The sequence below is a fragment of the Falco biarmicus genome, chromosome 4 (genome assembly GCF_023638135.1).
Source record: "Falco biarmicus isolate bFalBia1 chromosome 4, bFalBia1.pri, whole genome shotgun sequence".
NCBI lineage: Eukaryota > Metazoa > Chordata > Aves > Falconiformes > Falconidae > Falco > Falco biarmicus.
Window position 1 is genome coordinate 94,706,112 of NC_079291.1, and position 23,048 is coordinate 94,729,159.

At 41.8% G+C, this 23,048-nt stretch overlaps 1 protein-coding gene across 1 annotated transcript; it reads left to right on the forward strand.

Annotated features, from left to right (window-relative positions):
• Positions 1-1,216: 1,216 nt before the first annotated feature.
• EOGT (EGF domain specific O-linked N-acetylglucosamine transferase) lies at positions 1,217-22,297 on the forward strand. Its single transcript, XM_056336579.1, has 17 exons — positions 1,217-1,497; positions 1,978-2,024; positions 2,832-3,056; positions 3,908-4,008; positions 4,584-4,692; positions 4,784-4,878; positions 6,041-6,145; positions 7,299-7,405; positions 8,984-9,087; positions 11,671-11,763; positions 12,509-12,580; positions 13,121-13,207; positions 14,353-14,421; positions 15,730-15,791; positions 17,534-17,653; positions 18,627-18,729; positions 19,110-22,297. The coding sequence occupies exons 3-17, from the start codon at positions 2,847-2,849 to the stop codon at positions 19,254-19,256; spliced, it is 1,584 nt and encodes a 527-aa protein (XP_056192554.1). The 5' UTR covers positions 1,217-1,497; positions 1,978-2,024; positions 2,832-2,846; the 3' UTR covers positions 19,257-22,297.
• Positions 22,298-23,048: the final 751 nt, after the last annotated feature.

Below are 23,048 nucleotides of genomic sequence, written 5' to 3' on the forward strand. Positions count from 1 at the left end.
CAAGTATGCAGAAATGCTCTTTAAAGGCTTACTCCAAGCATACTGCACAGAGGGGGCTCATTTCCTAGTCTGTGGGAGGTGACGAGGGTCTCCGTGGGTGGGTTGGGATGAGGGGCTGTTTGAGCTGGCGCTCGCTCCCCCCCTTGCATCCTTCACCAGTGCAGGATCCTGGGTGTCCATTTAGTTAAGGTTAGTTCTGTCAATTCTTCTTGTCTTGCTACACGTCTGTTGAAATTTACGTATCTGTTTTAAGGGCTATAATGATCCTGAATATGAAAGGGAATGGGTTGTTGCAGGGTGGAACTGGAACCCTTGGGTTTTAGCTGTAAAATGTGTATAAACTGTAAAAAGCCTGGGTCAGGGTGAAATAAAATTTTGTGCTAAGAGCATGCTCTGGTTCTCTTTGAGAAAATACTTAAAAATAGTTTTGTGGTGGGTGGGTGCGTGCGAACCACTTGGTATGAAAGGGAAATATTGCTGAAGTTTAAGTACATCAGCTGTAGTTTGAATTTAGAGCTACGGGTGCCAGCTGAAGTCCTGCGCCGTGGTGGGCACCGAGGCGCGGGAGCTGGCTCCCGGTGGATGCGCTGCAGCAGTGGGATTACAGATAACGCGGAACTGGGATGAATTCGTTTTGCCGGGGCAGGCGAGGCGGGGGGCGCCGGCAGAGCTGTCCGCCCCCCCCCCGGCACCTGCGGTGGGAGGGCGCCGTGCCCGGGCGGCAGAGCGGGGACCGGGCACAGGCGGCCGTGCCACCCTGGGCGAGGATCGCTTCTGACGGCGGCGGGGCTGTCGCTCGCCGTATGACAGCCGGGCTCCGCGGGGCCGCCTCAGGCGGGGGGCTCCTGCTGAGCGGCGGCAGGAAAAGGCCGTTTCCCTCCGCGCCCCGGACCGCTCCCGGTGCGGCGGCAGCGCTTTGTTTCCGGCAGCGGGAAGAAGGCGCCCCGCTGCCCCAGTGCCCCCCCCGGGCCTGCGGGCCGCGCCCGGACAGGTGCCGCACGGCCCGGCCGCGGCGAGGCTGGCGGCCCCCCCCCGGCTCCAGCTGATGGCTGCCGGGCCGAGGCGCTGAGAAGCGGAGGCCGGCCCGCGCCCTCCGCCCGGTTTCCGGCGAGCGGCGCCGCCGGCCTGGCCCGGCCGGGCTCCTCCCTCCTTCCCCGGCGGCTCGGCGCTCCCACCGCCTCCAGGTGGGGCGGGCCCCGGCGCGGCAGCCCTCAGGCCGCGGTCGCTCCCCGCGGCGGGGGCCGGGACGGGGTGTGGCGGTGCCGCCCGCCCCGCTCCGCTCCCCGCGGGTGTGAAGGAGGGGCGCAGCCCTCCCCCGGCGGCCGCCTTTCCCCCGCGGAGCCTGGTGGGGCCGGGCCGTGCGCGCTGCCCCCGCCCCGCACAGCCGCCAGCCGCCGCGGCGGCATGAGGATTAAGGCCGTCGGCGAGCGCGTAACGGGAGAAGCGGCCGGTCCCATGGGCCGCGGGGCTCCCCGGGGCCGGCGGCTCTGAGCTGAGGTGAGGCGCCCGCCGCGGCTTCAGGGCGGGGGGTCGGGCGGGGGGCGCTGCGGGCCTGGCGCCGGGTCCCGGCGGCCGGGTCCAGTCCGGAGCGGGCTGGGTGCCGGGCGCCTTCCCGAGGGGACAGCGCCGGATGGGGAGCCGGCCGCCGCAGCGCTGCCGTGGGTTTGAGCTGGGCTGCGGGGCGGTGGGATACGCCCGAGTTCCCCTAGACCCCGCGGTGCGGTCCCCCCGGGACCCCCCCCGTCCCTACGGTGGGATCCCCCCGTCCCCGCGGGTTGTGCTACTGGGAACGGGGAGCGCTTCCGTGCGGGGATCCCCGCATCTCGGCGGGGCCGAGGCGCTCCCGGGCAGCCGGAGGGAGGCTGCTCCCCTCGCCGGGCGGTTCTCGGGAAGCAGGGCTGCTGCGAGGAGCCGCCCTCGGCAGGATGTGTTTAACTCCGCTTTCCTTCCCCCCCCCCCCCCCCCCCCCCCCCCCAGGTTTCTGCACTTGGGAAATCTGAAGCAGTTCTCCTCAAACCAAACAGGTAAAACGACTTGTGTCGTAGGAATATTGCTAAGGGCTTCGGTTTGCAAGCAAGCATGCAAATTCTGGCAAATTATAATGCCAAAAAAGGTCTTTTAGATACAGGCCATCCCTTTTTTTTTTTTTTTTTTTTTTTCTCACGAAGTTTAATGGTTCAAAGCAGGGGTGCCTGGCGAGGGGGGCTGTGTTATCAGAAAGGTATCCAGTCTGCTTTAGAGTATGTAGGTGTGTGGGGGCCCATAATTAAGTATATAACTCAGTATTCAAAGTTTCCTTATCATGGTGTTAACTACTAAAAACAAGAAGCCTTGAAACCAACTGGAGTTTGACCATTTATCTGTGACCGCATAGCTAATGATTAGTTTCTCCCAAAGTGGAGAATGTATTATACTTACTTTTAAACTAAAATTCCTCTGCTTCTCACCCCTCCCCCCCAACACTTCTACATTTTCTTCCTGCTGACTGCATGTTATATGCTCTATACTTAGTTTCCACATCTGAACTCTCAGGATCTCTTGGGATTTAGCTAAAGTAAACACACCCATTTTAGTTTGACTGTGAGTTGGTGGTTCATAATAACCGTCAATGACTAATGATTCAAAGATAATCTTGAGGCTGTACAGTCTAGTCTTTTAGTGAAAGTTTACTTTTCATGGGAAAAAGAAACCACCCCAGAAATAAAAGTACATATTCTTTGAGTACGTGACTCACTTTGGCTGAATGATGTCTTGTATGCTTGAAATGCGCTATGCTGCAAATACGTTGTGTCTTTTTTTTTTTTTTTTTTTTTTTTTTTTTATAAATCCAGAGCTCATAGGTTGCCATGTTCATGTTGCTTGTATTTGGATTGCTACTGGGAGAAATTCTGGCTAATTCCCAAGCTGCAAACGTTACTGAACTCAAAAGCATTCGAGAAGAGCCATTATACAGCTACAAAGCTATCAATTTACCAGATGAGCATATTCCGTATTTTCTACACAATAATCAGCATATTGCTGGCATCTGTAAGCAGGACTCTCATTGCCCATATAAAGTAAGTTTGCTTTTTTTTTCGGTTCGTTTCTTCAAATGTGATGTTGGGGTGGTTTGTTCTTGGAGTCATAGCAGTTAAAGGTGGTGATGAATTGGTCTCTTTACCAATTAGTCAGTTCCACTGGGAATTGGAATTGTTGCTTTTGAAGCAGTTGTACAGGCCTCTTCCTGGATCTGATGTCGTCACAGGACTGGATTTTTAACATACTGTTTTGCAAGATTTTTATCCCCTCTCTTCTAGTTGTTACAGACTTGAAATGATGATCTTAATCTGAATGACTTGCACACATGAAAGGTGTTTGAACGAAGTGCAGTTAGTAATTTCTAGGCCTGTGATTTTTAGCATGCTGTAGTACTTTTGTTGAAGTGTCAAGAGTATAGGCAAATCAATGAAAAACTGATTTAATCTTATCCTGTGGTTGCACTTAATTCACTCACCCGAAGCAGGGACAGTGAACCGCAGGATCCGTGCTGCATGTGGCTGGGGAGCAATTCTATGGTCTTCGGCTGGAGCTGCTTTGTAGAGCTGGGGGTGGGAGCTATGCTCCCCTTCTCTGGCTTTCTGCAACACTGCAGAAGCCAGTGCTTCTAAAGTCTGCGTGGGAGCAGTGGTACACTCGGCCTGGATCAGATGTGTTAAAGACAAAGATAATGTTGCTGCGCATGTGTGTCCTCTTTGAAGCCTCTGTTGTGCATGAAGAATCTGGGTGTTGTTTCTGAAACTCTTATTTGAAAACAGATCAGACCAAAAGCCTTTTGTGCAAGATTAGCAAGAGGTAGTTTATGAGCTCACAACTAACTTGTCTCCCATTTTGCTGTTGCATAACTTGATTCAGTTATTCTGTGTTACAGAAATACTTGAAGAAGCTAAAATCCTGCTGGGGTTATGAGAAATCTTGCAAATCAGATTACAGGTTCAGTTACCCAGTGTGTGATTATGTTGAAACTGGATGGTAAGTTTCATTGTATAGATTAAAGTATGTTAAAAAAAAAGTATACTGCTCACTTTCGTATTAGCTGTGAATTTAACATTATTGTGATATCTAGAGTTTAAAGGATGATTCTTTGTGGTTATATGTGCATATATTTATATGTATGTGATGGAGATATATGTGTGTATTTATACATAACATACATCTTCCAACATGATTTTAAAAATTTAACTTTTTAAGGAAGAAAACACAGTTTGAAATCCTTCCTGCCATAATGTTTTCATTATTCTGATTTAGCCTTGAATTCAGATTCCTAAAATAACTGGATTTCCTTTCTTAGCTTTAAAAACAGAAGAAAAAAAAGTTTTTTAAAAATAATACCCTTTTACAGTAGAATAGCTTTAATTTTTCATTGATGTTTTCACTTAACATGTAGCTGATAAGTTGCTTCCTGTTTTTCATCTTAAATGTCAATAAAAAACTGTCTGGCTCTTCTGTTCCACTTTCAGTGGGAAAAATGTTATCCGTTAAAAGTTTTTACTAGAATTGAGCAACGGACCTTGATATTTTTTTCCCCTCTCTCCTGCATACATCAGGGCAAGTGACATTGAGACAGCCCAACAGATATTCTGGAAACAAGCTGACTTCGGTTACATTCAAGAGAGGCTCAATGAAATGAAAACCCATTGTAAGCCTGCAGCAAGAGTAGGTATTTCTGATAAATACAATACTTTTCACTTGTTTTTAAATGTGATTTTTCTTATTGATGAAGTCTTATTTGTTCTTTTCTTAACAGGGAGATTCATCTCTGACCTGTTCTCAGTATCTCCAGCATTGCAGAGCAACAAACTTGTACATTGATTTACGAACTGTAAAGAGAAACCATGACAGGTCTCTGATTTGCTTGTGTTATAGTAAAACCAAAGGATAGCGGGGAAAAGGACTTCAGAGTTTGTTTTACAAAGCTGGTGTGCTTGTTGCCATGGGCTTTACTGTTGACCAGAGACATGTTGCTGAAGTCCTGTTGAGATCTACACCTCTTGATTACTCTCTGCCGCTGCTGTCAGCAGTACAGGTTATTTAAAAACAGAAGCTCTTGGTTTTATGAAATGATGATGGGTGATTGAAATCCTCCCTTCTGATGAAAGAGAGGAAGACTTTTCTGTGTCATCAGTCTCATCCTTTCTGTGCCTTCAGTCACATCCTTCCTTGATCAGATGATGTGCAAAGCAGAATTGGTTTTGTATGAGGCACGGAGAAGACCTTTCCTATTCTAGGTGCCTTCATATCAGAACCAGGAATTGCATTTTTAGATACAGTGAGACTGAAGAGAGATCTGATCCGGGATCTTCCATACCCCAAATTAAAATGCTACATAGTGGAAAACTGGGTAAAAAAACTTGTACCACTGATGCTGGCATCACTCGTTTTTCATTCTGCCTTCTCTTTCAAGTTAGTGTCTTGGGCACATGGCCTGATAAGAGCTGGTTCATGACTGTGATGCTGACACCCTTCAGAATGGGTTTTGTCATCTTTTCAGTCTGTCCTAAGAGCTAATTTAGACAGTGCTTTTAGTTGGCAATTTGATTTCATGAAACCTGTTCTTGCACTTCATGCTTCGCCTGTCATATAAAATTATTGTATTACTAACTGGGTTGTGGAATCTGAGGTGGATTTTGGTGAGAATTGTTGTTAGAACCAACCAAACAAAAAAACCCCAACCACCAACTAATGATGCTCCTGTAAGTATAATTGTGTAGCAAAATCTAACCAAATTACTCATTTGGGTGTGTGAAAATGATTCCTAATAACATTCTGTGTGGATTACTGCTGTTTTCTAAATTGATGTGTAGAACTCCAAGGACACCGCTGTATTTGGGAATTGTGGGAAATGTTTGATTTATACTAAAGAAAATACTTAGGTTTTAAATATGTACAAAGTACATTGCTGCATTGAGACTAACCAGCACTAGCTCAAGTATGTAATTGAAATTGCAAAGCATTTGTAGCACAGTTGCACAAAAGCTGATAGACTTTTACTAATTTGCATTAGGTTCAAAGAAGACTTTTTCCAGAAGGGGGAAATTGGAGGTCATTGCACCCTCGACGTTCAAGGATTTTTGGCTGAAGGTCAGCGCAAGAGCCCGCTGCAGTCTTGGTAAGAATCACTTGTCAAGGCTGCTTCCAAGTTCACTTACCGATTGTTTTTTATTTTTTTCTTTGGCATTAGCAGCTTTGTGTAGGGGATTTCATGCTGAGGAGATAGTTGCTCCTTGCTGAGGTCAATTTGAGAGTTCATAGTAGATACTTCAGGTAATTATGTCTATGCAGAATGTTCTGAACTATGCTGTCTGTAGTAATTGTCCTGCCTAATTTAGAGCAGCAAAAGATCTGAGATGTCTTGTGAAGTTCTAACACTTAGATGTTTTGTGGACAAGATGTTGGTTCTACACCTAGTCTGCCTGTAGGAGGAGACAGTTGTTTTGTTGTGAAATGCCTTGGAGTTTGCACTTGTCTGCTAGTTCACACAGTCCTTGGTGATGCTGGGGCCAGTGCAGCACCTGAACTGGATACACTCACGTGGTGTTCCCAGGGAGCCTGTGTTTGGAACGTGGAATGGGTGACAGTCTACAGGCTGAGTAGGCAGTGCAGAGGGTGGTTTATGGTAGCTGGTTAAGTGTCACAGGTTACATGTTGGCACTTCAAAGCTGCATTGCCATTAATTGATGAAACTTGAAGGATTTGGAGCCATTAAGGTCCATATTAAAAATTAAGTTTTGTGCTTTCCTCATGTCTTCATTTCTGGCCCCCCCCCCCCTCATTTTGCATTGATGGTCAATTTCAGTTAAGAATACCTGCAGAGGAGAAAAAGACTTTTCTTCTTTACCTGCTATTGTCATCTCAACTGCTCATCCTTGTTTAGATCAGGAGTAATAAATACTGCATCTACATTCATTATTCTGACCAAAGCAACGGAGATATTGCTGAAGTGTCTTTGGCAATGCAGATCAAGTTGGATAGACCCACAGATCTAGGCTCTAAGGCTCTTTGTTACATCTCCTCTGCCTTGATTTGTAGATCAAAGATGCTGTTTGCTCCTGAGATCAAAGGTGGTGTTTAACCTCTTGAAGCTCATAACCTGAAGAATCTTCCATTACAATTTCAAATCATTGCCAAGACTCTGCCAGCTTTCAGCAGTGCTGTTAAATCAAATGGACTGAGTGAACACTTACTAAGTTTAAACAAATGTAATTCATACATCTAAAGTGTGATAATGACAAACCATGTTTTGTATGATTGAATCTTTATAGGTTTGCAGAACTCCAGACATTTACTGCATTAGACTTCAAGCCCCTAGAAGAAGAGAAGTGTGATGTTGTTGTTGAAAAGCCAACATACTTCATGAAATTAGATGCAGGTAATTGTTATCCTTAGTTTTTTTCATCCTGCAGTACTGCAGTAAAAAAAGCCTGTATCCAACTTGCCCATCTGCGTTATGCCTTTGTGATTGTCAAGTTCACCTGTAGAAATAATGATTTTTTTAAAAAAAGGGTGTGACTTTTTAATTCCTTTTTTCCCTATAGTTCCATTGATGAACTTGGAAACTTAAATTTAAAACTCTTACATTTTCCCACAGATGATTAAAAAAAAAAATCAGAAAAATTTCCTGCCACTTGTCGTGCACATTCATTCTCTTGACTGTGTTTTTCCAGTCTTTGACTTTGTGCCAAAGACACTTCTGTACAGTGTGTTTGATTTTGGCTGTGTTTCTAGATGTCCGGTTTCATACCGTGAAACACAAGGTATGGGTGTCTTGTAGTAAGTGCTCAGTAGTTGAGGGCTCATTGTGTATTGAAGAAGTGGTATTCAAAGAGGGGCAGCACCAAGCATCTTTAGAAATCAGCCAGTGGTATCTGGCCCTTTTTGAAGTTCATCAGCCTTTTTGTTCATGCAGCATATTTTGCAGACAAATGTTAATGAAGGAGGGTGTTCAGGATGTAGACATACAAACAAGCTGCTGCACGGGAAGCTGTGGTTTAAACTGGATAGTTGTCTGCAGCATTCTGACCCTGTGACACTGCAACTGTAAACTGGATTACCCCTCTTCCCCTGCAGGCTAGTAGCTTGTATTTTAAGCAGAGTTGTTGCAGGCCCCTGAACAGTTATTGTGGGAGAGTTGCTGTGCTGTCAACTTGTACCTTTGAGCAGGGTGGTCTAGTGGCTCAGGAGGTGATTTTTGTGCGGCTCCTTTGTTTTAGGGGAGGTGTGGGAAGATTGCTGTTTTAGCAGTACAGGAAGCCTGGCAGCTCGTTCCTGTCGTGACAGCTCTTTTTGGTCAGAAGCTTTGAAACAGGGGCTGTGTGCACATGGTTCAAAATTTGAATCTGGTCCTCACTAGCAAGAAAACTGGGCTACGTTCCTTCCTTTGTTTCATGGAAATTTTTTATGCACCGTGGTCTTAAGGTATTAGCTTAAGGAACCAAGAATGAACAAGAACACTCTGAGAAAAAACCTGCGGAATTGCTTGGGCTTTGGCTCATGTGCAAGTACAAGTTCTGTCTTGCAGTCCTGCAGACAGAGCTTCCCTTAACCCAAATAAAGCAGAACTAAGATCAGTGCCCAAGGCCTGTTTTTAGCGTTTCCTGTATGTCTAGCTATTGTTAAAGTGGTAGTTGCTTTCATATGCGTCAGGAAGCAGCTGCAGACTGTAAAGAGAAATAGCATGTGAAGCTTATTTTTATTTTTTTTCTTACACTGTCTTTTTGGCTGCTCTTCTAATTTCTTTGAACTTTTTAAAAACATGTTTTACTTCAGATTTCTTACCTTGATTCCTTCCCTATAAAGGTTTGCTTTTTTTAGGGTGTATAAGAAGCATTCAGTCAGAAGCAGGGGAAAACTAATATAAAAGCAGGATACTACTAAGGAAAAAATGCACGAACCAATAAAAAGTGCGGAGAGTAATTTGGTGTTTTGCTAACTATTCTTTCTTTCTCAGGTGTTAATATGTACCATCACTTCTGTGATTTCGTCAATCTTTATATTACACAGCACATCAATAATTCCTTCAGTACTGATGTCAACATAGTCATGTGGGACACTGTAAGTCTGCTTTTAACATATTTATAATTAGTTGTGTTTCTTCTTTGTAGAGACTCTGAAGTGTTTAGTAGCCAATCCTTAGCTTTCTTGTGGGCTTAGCCGTGTGGAACTGGTAAGTTTTTGGATCCTGTTAATACAGACGTGCGAGCAATAGTTAGGGAACAGGTTTTCTACAACAAACCATGTGCTGTTTGAATTCTACTCCCATAGCTCATCTTTGTTAGTACATAATTATGTCTTTTTTTGGTGTGATATCAAAAAAAGCATGATCTGTATTTCTAGTATTTAGTATTTCAACATGTTATGCTGTTTTCTGTAGTCTTTTTTTTCTCTGAGAATATGAAAGGAGATTTACTCAAAACTGTTTCTTCTGTATTTAAAAGGACATGCAGCCTTGCATGTTTCTAAATCAGCAATGTGCAGCCTGTAATAAAGAAAACTACATGAAATCCTTAAATGTATCTGTCAAAAGTGGGTCTAATACTTAATTCCTTTAAATAGCCTTCTTGCAGTTCCTTCTCTCAATCACCTCTTAGAATGCTGTGACACGTGCAAAACATCTTTTTAAGTTGAGCTCTTTCTGCTGTACTGCTGAGTTGAAACCATGACTCTGTTTAAGTGTAATAATTAGTTTTACTGGCCAGTGTTTAAGTTGTGTAGGAGAGCCTTAAACTAAATAATGAAAACCTAAGCAATTTGTAGTATGCCAGATAACATATAATCAAGTCCAGAAATAACACAGTTCTTGACTATGACGTTGTCCCACTCCTATCTTGTTCTCATACAATTCTGAGTTTTCTAGGACAACTAATGTTCAATAGAGAACTGCAAATATCCTCTGCTTGCTATTTAATGAGAAGCCTCTTTGGCTAGAAAAGACTTTTTTTTTTTTTTTTTTTTTTAGTTCTTTTACACTTTGAAAGCTAAAATAAATGCACCTGCCAGATAAGCAAGCTCTCTAGATGCTATACAGGGACCTGTTAATCCAGCTCTGATGGTTTCCTGTAAAGATCAGTTGTCAGACAGCATTGGAAATTACTTTGAAAAGCAACTCTTTGTCTTCTATCGCATTGTTGAATCAAATAATTCGTTCAAATGTACCATTCAAAGTAAGTACTGTCACAGTACGGTCGTTCTAAATGAACCTGAACTGCTCGGACAGCTTGAGTTCATGACCATGTACAACCAGGTGATGGCACCAACTAACTGCTGATGAGCTCTGTGCTGATTGAAAGATGGACGTGAGCTCATCCCTCTTCCTTGATGTAATTAATTTGGCCATACTTTCTAGGTACTGTAGAATCAGTGCACTGCTCTTATTAAACAGTAATGCCCTTAGATGTAGGTTAAGCAAAGCAGAAGATGAGCAGGGAATCCACTGGGTGTTAATTTGCAGACTGTCTCTGCAAATGGAGGAGAGCAATGTTTATAAAGCGCTTTCAAGGAAAGCAGATAGGGTTACAAAATAGTACTTTCAGCTTTGAAGATCAATTCTCTGCTTCTGACCTGGAAGTGCAGTTCTCGTAATACAGATGGCCAGAAAGTAGAATGGATTGTAAAATTCCTGAAAACTTAACGGCAAAGGACAGGGAAGGAAGTGCCTCTTCAATTGAAGGAAATCTGGTGCCCTTTAGCTTCTTTTACACTTCACTAGATATCTGCTGGTTTCTGTGTTCGTTTGTAGTCTTATTCCCAAATTTCTTGTTGAGAATGTTTCCACATAACTTTCCAAGCAGCCTGAAACAGCTCCAGAGTTGAAAGGAAGCTTTAATTGAGAATCGGCACCAGGGCTACTGAGGTCATGTTTAATTACATTCAGAGAGCAAGAGCTCTTTGCCCTCTGTGTAGGAAATGTTACAAATTTGAAGGCAAGAGCCCCCGCTGCTAGGCCAGTGTTGTAGGGAGTACATGGTTCTTCAAGCATTCCACGGAGTTTTGTTGCGAAGGGGCAAGTTTTATGCTGCCTTGTAGAGAAACTTTTTGGTAGCTTGTCGGAGTAATGCAAAACATAGTTTCCTGGCTGTTTCTTCCATCAAATTGGATTATTGCCTTCAGTTTGTGATACATGTACAATATGCCAGTGACTATCCCAAAACAGAGGCAAATGTGAAACAGGCTTGTTGTGGCTTTTTACTTCAAACATTACTGCTGCGCTTGAATTCCCAGGTGGCTTTTTTAGTCTTGGGAGTAGAGGTTCATGCCTTCTGCCATCCCTGTGTTTCTGTTACTTCAAATTTAACTTGTGTTCTGTTGTCTCTGGCAGAAGTAGAAGGTAGTCTTTTCTCCTAATTCAGAAATTCTAATCTACTGCTGAAGAACTTGTCTAGATTGCTAATTTATAGAACTGTGTTTTTGAAAATTAACTACCTGACAGGTACTTTGAGTTGACTGTCATTGTAAACGCAGGGTTAGGTGTTCTGTAATGTCTGTGTTCTGTGCGAGGCTGTCTTAGGTCCTGTGGTGGTGATGCACATAAAAATTGTGTATTAAAACTTGTATACAGCACTTGTAAAGCATGAAAAGAGTTTTTGTATGCGTTTATGTAATCATTATGCCCTTGTGTTTTTTTTCCTTTCCTCCTAGAGCTCTTATGGCTACGGTGACCTGTTCAGTGAGACGTGGAAGGCATTTACTGACTATGAAATAATACACTTGAAAACCTTTGACTCCAAAAGGGTATGAAATTTTATATTTTGTTTTTAATTCATAGTTACTAGGTAGTGAGTATGACAGCTTCTCAAGCTGCTTGTGGGTATGGGTGTTTCAGAGGAAAGCATGTTTAATTTGCGTAATAAGAATTTTCTGCCTTACAAACGAGACAGAGCTGTAACCAAATTCTGTGGCATGTCTATGGTTTATATAGATTGACCTAACTCTTTTTGTCTTCTGAGTGGTGGTATTTATGTATTGGTTTCACTTCTGCAGGACCCATTACTGAAGTTAAGGGTTTTCAAATTATATTGTCTTTCTAAATCTTCTGATTCCTACTGAGGTGCTCATCTTCCCCTGCAACTGTTAGTATACCTGCTGCTTGTTATTAAAAGAATTTTTACTCCAACCCATAAATGTAACCTTTCATTTAGAGCTCATTTTAGTTTCTTAAATCCCTTTAAAGTCTGTCTTAAACTCTCTACTCTCTAACTGATTTTCCTCTTATTTAGTTCATGTTTGTTCTGGTTTTGTTTTTGTTTTTTTTACCTCTTCCTACACTTGTGCTGTAGCATCCTAAGTGAGAGCTTTTTTGGGATCAGGATTGTCTTTGTTCTGTTCATTTGCACAGTCAAGGAACTGAGGATGCTCTTGGCAAGAGCGTGTAATTGCTAGCTCATTATAAGCAGATCCCACTGAATGAGCAGGGGATGTGTCAGCTGTCAGTGGAAGGTAGCAGCACAGTGTAACTTCTTGTGATCTTTCTTTACAGGTATGCTTTAAAGAAGCAGTCTTCTCATTACTGCCTCGAATGCGATATGGCTTGTTTTATAACACACCATTGGTGAGTCCTTTTTTTCCATCCACTGTGTTAACTACATACATGTGTGACAGTATAAAACCTGAGGTAATGAATCTTTCAAGTATCTAGCTGAGTTATCATGAAATGTACTGCGTTGAAGGTCTGTGCAATCCCGAATGAAATGATCTTCCATAAAGATCAGGATTTTGAAGTTACTTTAGGTGTTGATAGTAACTGATTATGTGCAATCTCCTATGTCACAGCTCATGAGATGCATATTATCCCTCTTTAATGGGTGGGCACTGTGAACTTACCGATATTTTTGCAGAGCACAAGAGCTCGTACACTGACAGACTTTCCCGAGGGTATTAGCTCATGCATTCAGGCTGTAACACTTTAGAGAGAGATATATTTCTTTCTAAATGAAAGTGCCACTTGTGTCACAGTGAATAGCGACATGCTTAGCACAATGCATGATACTAGGCTTTTTTTCCACAAGAATGGCAAAAGACTGATCACAAAGAGAGGTTTTCTGAGCAAAATAACTTTGTATTAACAGCTGCTTTTTTTTTCTAATTTCAGATATCTGGCTGTCGTGGTACGGGGCTATTTAGAGCATTTTCTCAGCATGTGTTACACAGGTTAAATATCACACAAGAAGGACCCAAGGTATGATAACTAAACAAAATTGTAATACTGAACTGATGGCTCTTATTAGAGAAACAGCATTAGCAAGCTGGACCCAGTGGGGAATAAGAGCATATCATGCGCTTTTTGTCCTTGCCTGTGTTGCTTGGGATTGTTTTTCCAGTAAGTCAGCCTGTTCTATAAAAGGTCTTCAGCAAACATTTGTGTATGTTTGTGAAAGATACCCTCATGTCTTATTTCCATAGGACAGACTTTAGAGCATCCTCCTTCCAAGCCTAGGATCTCTTCCCTGTCTCCATTCTCTGTGCTCCAGGCCTTTGTGTCCTTCCTAGTTAAGCAAGGTACATGGCACGTGGTCCCTTCTGGAGCAGGCTGACAAGGTGCTGTCCTTGGGCCCAGCAGAGGGGATCCCACAGAGCAATGCAGTGGGCTTGTTCTTTATCAGCCCTCTTGGGTACCGTTGAGCCCAGATCAGAGAAGGAAATGGTTGAGCCTGGTCCTTCTGACCCTTGCCCAGTACTGTCTGTCTGGCCCTGGGCTTCTCTCTTGTACACACTGGTAGTTTTTGCAAATTGTTGCAGAGGCTGCATTGATGGATAAGGCAGTTCTGGGCTTCTTGAAGTATTTGCTAGAGAGTAGCCTACATATTATCGCTGAGGGGCACACATCCAAAGCACTGCACAGGCATTTAGTTACGCTTCTCCTGCTGACACTAATGGGAGTCATGCAGTTAAATCTCTTTATTTCACTTGGAACACTTACCCCTGTGAGTACAATTAATTTAAAGAGGTAAAAGGAGGAACTGTTATAGAAGTAAAATATTTTTTTTCCAAGGATCTTGTGCACAAGGCATCCTGAAAGCTGCCTTCCTACATTCAAAACCTGCCAAATAATGTGTAATACAAAGGCTTTTTTTTTGTACTGAACAACATAAATCTTTCAGAAAATGTTTTATTCTTTGTTAATAGTCAGACCTTCACAAAGTTTTTGACACTTAATCTCTTGGGAAATATGATGTGAATTTTAAGGTGGTTACATCATCTATTACATGGAGAAGGAATATATTTAGTTGCTCAGATAATTGCCAAAGTAAATATGGAAGTGTTTGGGGTTTTTTTTGTGAGATCTGCCTCATAGCTAATACACTGGTGCTTTTTTCTTTTCAGGATGGGAAAATTCGAGTCACAATACTTGCACGCAGTACAGATTACCGGAAAATATTAAACCAGAATGAGGTGTGGCCCTTTCTGTTTTCAGAACAAATTTATCAGAAGTTAAATTTTGCTTGTGGAATTGATTCTTTGCTTTTTCCAGCTACAGCCAAGACATCTATCTGCTGGCAAATCTTGGACAAATATGTTTAATGCTAATATTAATTTCTTCTAATATGTCTTCTACCCAGTTTTCGTTTCTGTCCACCAGGCACTGAACCTTGCTGCCCTTTTTAAATATCCAGCAGAAGACTACAGATGTAATACTAAAAGTATTTCCTCTTAACAGGCACTGCAGAGCTTCTGATAAAATTAGGGTTTTTTGCTTTCAGATGATCTATTTTATTTATAGTATCCCTAGCACTGAAGCCTCTAACAAAAACCTGTTACGCTTGCAGATTAAAATGCATAAGCTATTGTGTCTGAGTATGTGTCTTCAAAACTTCATGAATTTTCATATTCAGTCACATTTTCAAATTGTGCAACTTGGTGGACTTGCAGTGTAGCTTCTCTTGTGGTAAAACAATAATATCTAGTGTTTTCAAACCTGTCTTCATTCATAGCTCATAGTGCCTGACAAAAAGGAATTGGTGTTATCATCCCCACCTTATGTAGGGAGAAACTGGGGCTGCTTTGGTGCAATAGCTCAGTGGCAGAATAGAGAGTGTGCAGGTGGCTAGATTTGTGCCTTATCTGCTAGGCTGTCCACAGTGCATGCCTACACACCGCTACATGTAGTGTGTTTTCTGATAATGAGTATATGGCAGAAAGGGAAAAGTTAACCTTATCTTTACTGCTCTTTTGTAAAAGAAAATACATAGCTTCTCCCTCTACTGTTGGCTTATGGATTGGAGACTTACAAAAAGCCCATTTAGGTGAGAAGCCTAGGCTCTAACCCGGTTCCCCTTCTCATGTGAGTAGGAGTCTGACCTTCTAAGGAATTCTTGAAAATCCTTCTTGCTACCAATTTGCTTTTTTAGGTATTGGAATATCTTTTGGAAATCCAACCACATTTTTTTCTCTATTCCTGGCAAAACTACTAGTTTAAGTGGTTTAGGATTGGGTCCTGGCACATTTAAAGGTCAACAGTAGCCTCTGAGAGTGAAGGCGAATCTCCTCTCTAGGGGTGCTCTGCCAGGAATGACATATGTATCTCATGTGGGAAGGCACAAAAGGAGGGGAACTGCTCCTTTGTGTGGCAGCGACAGCATGTTCTGTCTACTCGTCGTAATTCCTGGTGGGGAGGAGGAGTGTGTAAAGTGGTCAGGAGAGCAAGGGAGGAATTAATGGAAGGAGGACACCAAGTCATTGTCTTTTTATATTTCTCCTTAGCTTGTGAATGCTTTGAAAACAGTATCGACATTGGAGGTCAGAGTGGTAGACTACAAATACAAGTACGTAAGTTGATAGAAGAAACTAGTGTGATCTTACGCTGCCTGTTGCTGGTGAAAGCCGTTTGCGGGCAACGCTGTGTATGCCTTGATGTGTAACCTTTGCAAAATCCAAGAACTGTTAAGAAAGGAAGGTTGTTACTGAGGGAGTGGTGGTGAGCTAGTTAAGCACTCCCATCCTATGATGCATTACTTAGGAATGAATCTCTAGAGTTAGTAGGCTCAGGTTAAAGCTAATGTATGATGAACAAGTTTTGAAATCACTTTTCTTTTTGTTTTGTCCTCTCTCCCAAAACCAGCTGTGTTTCCATCACCCTTTTGGTTTTGCTAACGCTCTGCACTAACTGTGGGTCAACAGGGATTTCTCTTGTATGATGCTAGTGTCTTATTTTATATGACCCTTAGTTTAATAGTGAATAATAGCTTATTTGCTGCTCTGGTGGCCCCCGAAGACTCCACTGGAAGTCAATTTGTGGTGCCCAGATGTACTAAGCACTGTGCCAGTAAGACACAGCTTGAAGAAAAGAAGTTTCCAAGTGGTGTACGCCTGTGCCAAATGGTAACAGCTCCCATCTACTCAGTGTTACTGCCATGGATCATGCAGGAAGAGTGAGAAACTGAAGCAGCAGCAAGAGATCAGTGTTTTGACCAAAGCAGAGACAGCATGAGGAAGTTAAGAGTTGCTTCAGATTCCCTTGTTGGTGAAAGCACTTGAGCAGTCTAATAACAGAAAAGTGAGTGGATACTGAAAGCTTGACCAAGTGGTACTTGCACAATTCCTGTGCTTGTCAACTGTTTGCAGTACCATCCAGCATTACAGATTTCCAAAGCTATCCTGCAGCGTTGCTGTCGTCATAGGCAGAAGGGTTTCCCTGGTGTCTGCCCTTGTAGCAGTTCAAGCACTTTAAACTTTCTTACTGCAGTTTAAGCCAGTTTCTTTCTGCTCTGTTCCAAATAGTCTGAGAGGACGTTTTTCTCTTCTTTTTCAATGTATGAACTGTTCATACGCAAATGAAACCTGCTGTAATTTCCCTTTCCAGTTGTCTGTCTTCTCTTACATTTAAGTGTTTTTAGTCCATTCTTCCCTTTTGTGCTCGGGGAACACCTGATAATTTAAAGAGAATACTTTTATTTGGAGCTTACAGTCAGAGGATAGGAGAGAGTGACAGTTCCAGGAGCTGAAAAAAGTCTGCTCTCCTTATTTCTGCTTGATGCTCTATGCATAAGTTCAGGTTGGATATCTCCATCTTTAGGCAGGAATTGTATACTTCTACATTATGTAAAGAACAGTAGAACAGTTTAGGTCTTTTATGTTGGTGGTTGGGTTGTTTTTTTTTTTTTTTAATGATGATTTTTTTTAAAGGGGATTTGTGGTTTTTTGTTTTTGTTTTTTTTTTAAAGGCAAGTTACTCCCCCCCCCCCAAAAAAAAAACAACAAAAACAAAACAACAAAACCAACCCCAAAAAAACCCAAACCAAAAACACCCAAAAATTTAACTGGGGAAAAAAAAATGAATTTTTTGGATCAGACTCTTGTGAAGTTTTGAAACCTGTGTGCATTTCTTTTAATTCCATGCTGAGTTATTGTTGGCTGCAGCATTTGTGATTCTTAGTATTGTTCCCTGAAAAAATCAATTCTCCCTTTCAGTGTTCCCTTAAGTTAATTTTGTGCTTTTCTACATGTAGCTGATTCTTGCTGAGATGGATAGGCATGCCAGATCACCATTTTGTTGTGTTGTCTGTAGGGAACTTGAATTTTCAGAGCAATTGAGAATCACCCACAATTCTGATATATTCATTGGGATGCATGGAGCTGGACTTACCCATCTGCTCTTTCTACCAGACTGGGCTGTTGTTTTTGAACTGTAAGTCTGTTTCTCTTTTCCCTCTATTATACTCACAACTGCTCACATCTGTTCTTACGGGTTAATGAAGCACTCGCCCTTGCTAGTGTTTGACTATGAACGTTTGTCTTGCATCCTCATCTAGACCTCATTTTTGGTAGCCTTCTTTTCTGGGAATCAAAAATGAGGAAGCTTTCTTTATAAAGTACAGTGTCGCTACATCATACAAGTTTAGCCTGTGATTTCTTAAGATGCTGTGGTACAAATAAAATGCAGCCTCGGCAACAATTGCTTGGGGAAAATAGCAAAAAAACCAAGAAAGCCTCACTGGTCAGATTCTGCCTGGTGAGTGAGATCTAACAGTATTTTGGCAATCCAAGGGAATTGATTAGATAAAGTGTGTGCCCAGGGTGTTTAAGATCCCCCTGAAGGTTTTTGTACTCCTTTCTGCGCCTAGGACATGAGCACCAGCTTGCTGGCCAAGCTCAGCTATGTGTCATTCTGTTTTACCTGAATTTCTGTAGCAGCTTCCTTTTAAACACCAAGTATGGTTGTTAACAGACACTCCTATAGAACTAAACAAAAATGCAGAATGCTTGTCAGGAGAGCGCTGAATTCTCCATCCTGGGAAATTCTGCTTAAAGCCCCTGCTGTGGGAAGGCTAGGGAGCTGGTGCCTTGCAGCAGAATCTTGGCTTGAAAGTGTTTTGTCCAGTCTCCAAATAAGTTCAGAAACCTGGGGTTTTCTTACATGTCCAAGAGCTGCTGCAGCTGGACAGGGTTATGTCTGATGTGCAGATGTGCCTCAAACTGCCTCCCAGGGCGCGTGTTAAGAACAGATAGTTGCCCTTGTTTTCATTGGAGCAGAATTTGTCCATGGTTTCAGTGCCTTAGGACTGGACAGCAAATGTTTTGGCTTGCAGGTTTTTCCTGCTTCACTGGTAAACTTCAGTATAATCTCTGTAGGTAAATATGATTTTTGTGCCTGACCCTAGGTACAATTGTGAAGATGAACGTTGTTATCTGGATTTGGCAAGGCTGAGAGGCATTCACTACATCACTTGGCGAAAAAGGAATAAAGTATTCCCTCAGGATCAGGTAAAAATGGCCACTGCTGGAAAGGTGGGGTGCTCTAACTTGAAGCATTTAACAGTTAGTTTGCTTTACCTATCTATGTTCTGATATTTGAAATATGATTTTCATTCTTCAGACCAAATTAACTTCCCTGTTGTGATTAAGAAATCATTTGATGTTAATGGCTGAGGGAAGACGAGAAATGAAATTAATTGGCCATTAATCCAAGCCATCTATAGCCCTGCTGTTACGTGGTTACTTTTCTAACTCTTTTGCCTCAGAGCAGATCGGTGGATCAGATATAATGAATTAAAATGGCAGATGCTCATTTTTTTTCTTGCTTTTTGAATGGAAGATGGTTTGAAATTCTTTTCTGTCTAAAAGGCCTTATTTCATTCTTCTAGGGACACCACCCAACACTTGGAGAACATCCAAAATTTACAAACTACTCCTTTGATGTGGAAGAATTTATGTACTTGGTGCTTCTGGCTGCAAATCATGTTTCACAGCATTCCAAGTGGCCATTTAGGGTAAAACATGATGAATTCTGAATTAGACTTCTGACTGAAATATTATTTTTAAATAATGCTCCATAAAAATATTGTAACAACATAAAGCAAAATGCTGGTGTGAGATGTGTAAACCTCTACGAGGGAAATAACCCATTATTAATTTGTCAAATCACTTCTTAGCACCATACCTTATCTTTATAATCCCTCTTTAATTCCGGGAGTTTTTGATATGTAAAAGCTATTTTTCAGAACTCTCTTTGGGTTTTGCGCTGTATTTTTTGCATTACAAATTCTGAAATACTTGTCTTCATGCAAAGATATGTCCATGCATTTCACGTAAGATTTTTCTGGGGTAGATACTAATCTTGTAATAATTTATGCCTATTGTTATGTGAGGAAATGCTGGAGGATGGACAGTGTTACAGCCTCATTTCTCGGTATAGTCTTTCTGGGAATGAAATGGGTGTATCAGAGCTCCTCAGTTCCTCTTTTTAAGAAGCTAGATGCTTTTGTACGATAGTCCTGTACCTGTCAGTAAAAGTCTGAATAGGAATTACCTTCCTATTGTAAGACACTGCCCAGTATGTCACTGCAACATGATGCAGTGGTTCCAGGGTGGCTTGTTAGTTCCTTTCCGCCACCACCCGTGTCATTGCTGTGCTTGTCCCTGTGTTGTTTCTGTTTGAAGATTTTCCTTTGTAAAATAGTGGTTGTAAGAACAAAGTGGTTAAACAAGCTTTAACTTTTGTTGTTTGATTCAACAGACACTGCAAACTTGTATTTCAAGTTTTGAAAGTTTTCAAGTTAGAGAGCAGTGTCTTAACGTTTTTGCATTTAAATACAAACTTTGACTCTTCTCCGTGTCATTTTAAATTCTAATATATAACAAGTCTTCTCAGTAGGTTAGGTCATTCTTCTATCTCAAGGCAGGTAAATACTAGTGAATACTAAAAAACTCATGTAATCTGGGTGTTTCCTACTTTTCCACATAAATCAGCACTCTGCAATGGAAAACGTGAGCAAATTGGAATAAAACGAGTCTTTTTGAGGACGCTAAAGGGAACAGACTTCCAGATTTTTGTGGCAAATGATAAGATGTACAGGGTGTCTTTCAGCTGCAGCTGAAAGGAAATAGAGTTGTGAGAAACCCTTTTCTTGGAGTTATTAAAAGCCTAATCTGTTAATATTCTTGTTTTCTCAAAATATTGAAGAGTCAATCTAGAAAACTTTTGAAAATCCTTCCAAAGCCGGTAGCATAATTCACGGTTTTCAGTGAAGGAAATACTAAGCCAAAGGTGAGTTCTTTATGAAATTCCTCCTGGAGCTGACATGTTGGTGCTAGTGGGGAGGGGGGGGAAGGGAGCAGTTCTGTTGTCTTAAGTGGTGCAGGAGGATGTGTGGAAGAGTCAAGTTCAGTGAGATAAAAAAACAGAGTTCTGTGTTAAATTATGGATTTTTTTCAGAATGTATTCCCATGATAGGCTTTCAGTATAATCATACAGTCTCAGTGGCTTGAAGCAGAACATACATTTGTATGCAAAAGCTGGACAGTTACAGTAAATGTAAACATTTCACTGGTATAATTGTAGATATTATTGACTTCCGTTCTCCAGCAGTCATAGGCAATTTCACAGAGTGTAGGTACGTTTACTGACCTGCCTATACTGGTGAAGATGAGTTACTGTAAGGATAATTTTCATACAGATCTCTCATAACCTTAAGCAGTGTATAGGAAAAGCTAGATAGAGCTGATACCTTAATGTATCTGGTGCAATTCCTGGTGTAGTGGATTGGTTTACTGATGGATAAAACTGTTTAAAGAACCATACAAGCAAAATTGCACTTCTTGACAAAGGGGGGAAAAAACCCTCCAGAAATAGTTTCCTGTTTTTGTGTCTGTGTGTGTGTCGGGTTTTTTTTACCTTGCAGGATTTTTTAAGAAAAAAAAACCTGTAAAACTTAAGTCAATACAATGTCTGAGTTTGAATGAAACCAGCTCAAAATAAAGAAGACATTTAACTATGAACTGTGCTCAGATATTTGATAATGTTTTTAATAAAGTGTTAAATTTTTGGTCATAGTTTGCCAGGTTTTAGAGGCAAATTGATTTACTCTATTAACTGCATAGCATCATGCGTCTTCGCTTTTTCCTGCCACGACAACCTGAAGTTCTGAGGTCCAAACTGATACTCTAATTTACTTATCTGGGAATCATTCAGAGACAATCTTGCACTGATGGCTTTGTTGCCAGGCATTTTAAGGCTGGTTTGTGAAAACATTTGTGTATGTTTAATTTTGTGCGCTGCAGAGGATGTGTGCAAATGCAGGCATGTGCTTGAATCTGTACAGAAGGACCTAATGAGGAGCTTCTCTTTCAAGCTGTGTTAGGACTCATTAAAACAAGTGGTCGAACATACGCCTGAATGTGTGGAGGAGAGGCTGTGGGGACTTAATCCAAGGGCAAAATATCCTTCCAACATTCACCAGTTTCAGCACATTTGAGTGCCGTGTCAACAGTTGATAGCCAACACGTTCTTCAGTATTTATGGCTTAATGTAACTGGCATGAAGACACTGTTTTGGTTGATTAGCTTTACAAACAGTTGCAAAATCATCTTGGCAGCAGAAGGAGGTTCAGTTGGATTAATGGGATTTTGCCAATAAATCCTGAGAGAGAGTTTGGACAACAGCAAAGATTTGGCTCCTGACTTTCTTAAAGAGAGGATCTGGGCCATCTCTTTCTGCTCGGAGATGGGAATTTGAGGGAATCGGTGAGACTTTTGGGCTACTTGTTCTTTAGGCAGAGTATTGCTCTGGATTATATTGTCCTAGCAGGCTACAGCAATACTGTTCCTTGCTACTTCTGTGTGGGTTTTTGTTTTTGTTTTTAGTTTTGGGTTTGTTTTTTTTAATGGGTCTCTCCGGTTTACTTGTGTTTAACTGGCATGTTGGTGTCAGTGTGATGAATTTAGTTTTTGGACGTAATGGACGTTGCCAATCCTGAATGCTTACAGGATTGTCTGTGTTTCATGTACAATGTAAACTGAGAGCAGGATTTGAAATAAATAATTTATGGATGTACATGGTGTCTTTCCTTTTTACTTCAGAAGTCTTCAAAGTTGTATTTCCAATTTTTTTCTTTGTGAACTTCCGTGGAAGTTGGGTAAGTGTGAGAAATGGTTTGTAATGGTGGTGGAAACCAGGAGTATTAATCTTAAGAGGACAATTATAAATATTAAGGCAATACATTTTTGAAAGCAATTAAATAATAATGGAATTGCTTAATTTTTGCTGTTACTCTTACCAGTTGTACCGTTAATGAGATAATTCAGGGTTTAGAATGTCTCTTAATCTTTTTTTTTTTTATTTAAGCAGGAGAGAAACTGAAGGAAATGTTCTCCTTGAGAGCTTTTTATCTGTTCAGAAGTGTGAAATGTGAGTGGATAATTTTCTTTGATTTCAACATTGAATAATTGTTTCAATTTGCAGTGTTTGCCTTGAAGTTGAGCTCTTACTTCCACACCTGAGCACACATTCCTCATGGATTGGGCTTTCTATCTGAAGTAAAAGCACTGCTTTTAAATACTCTTCTGGCTCTGGCCCTGAAATGGCTAAAGTAGTCTGGATCTTCATTATTCATTCATGGATTCTGATCATCCTTCTTGCATTTTGGTGTCTCCCCTCACAGTGTGGGTGTGAGGGTGCAAAGCCTGCAGCTACTGAAGCTACGGACCTAATATGAACGGGAGCTGCTCCTCCCACCTACGGACTCTGTCCGTCGGCTTGTGTGAGGGCTCTCGAACTCCTTTCAGCCAAGGTCAGCTGCCTTAGC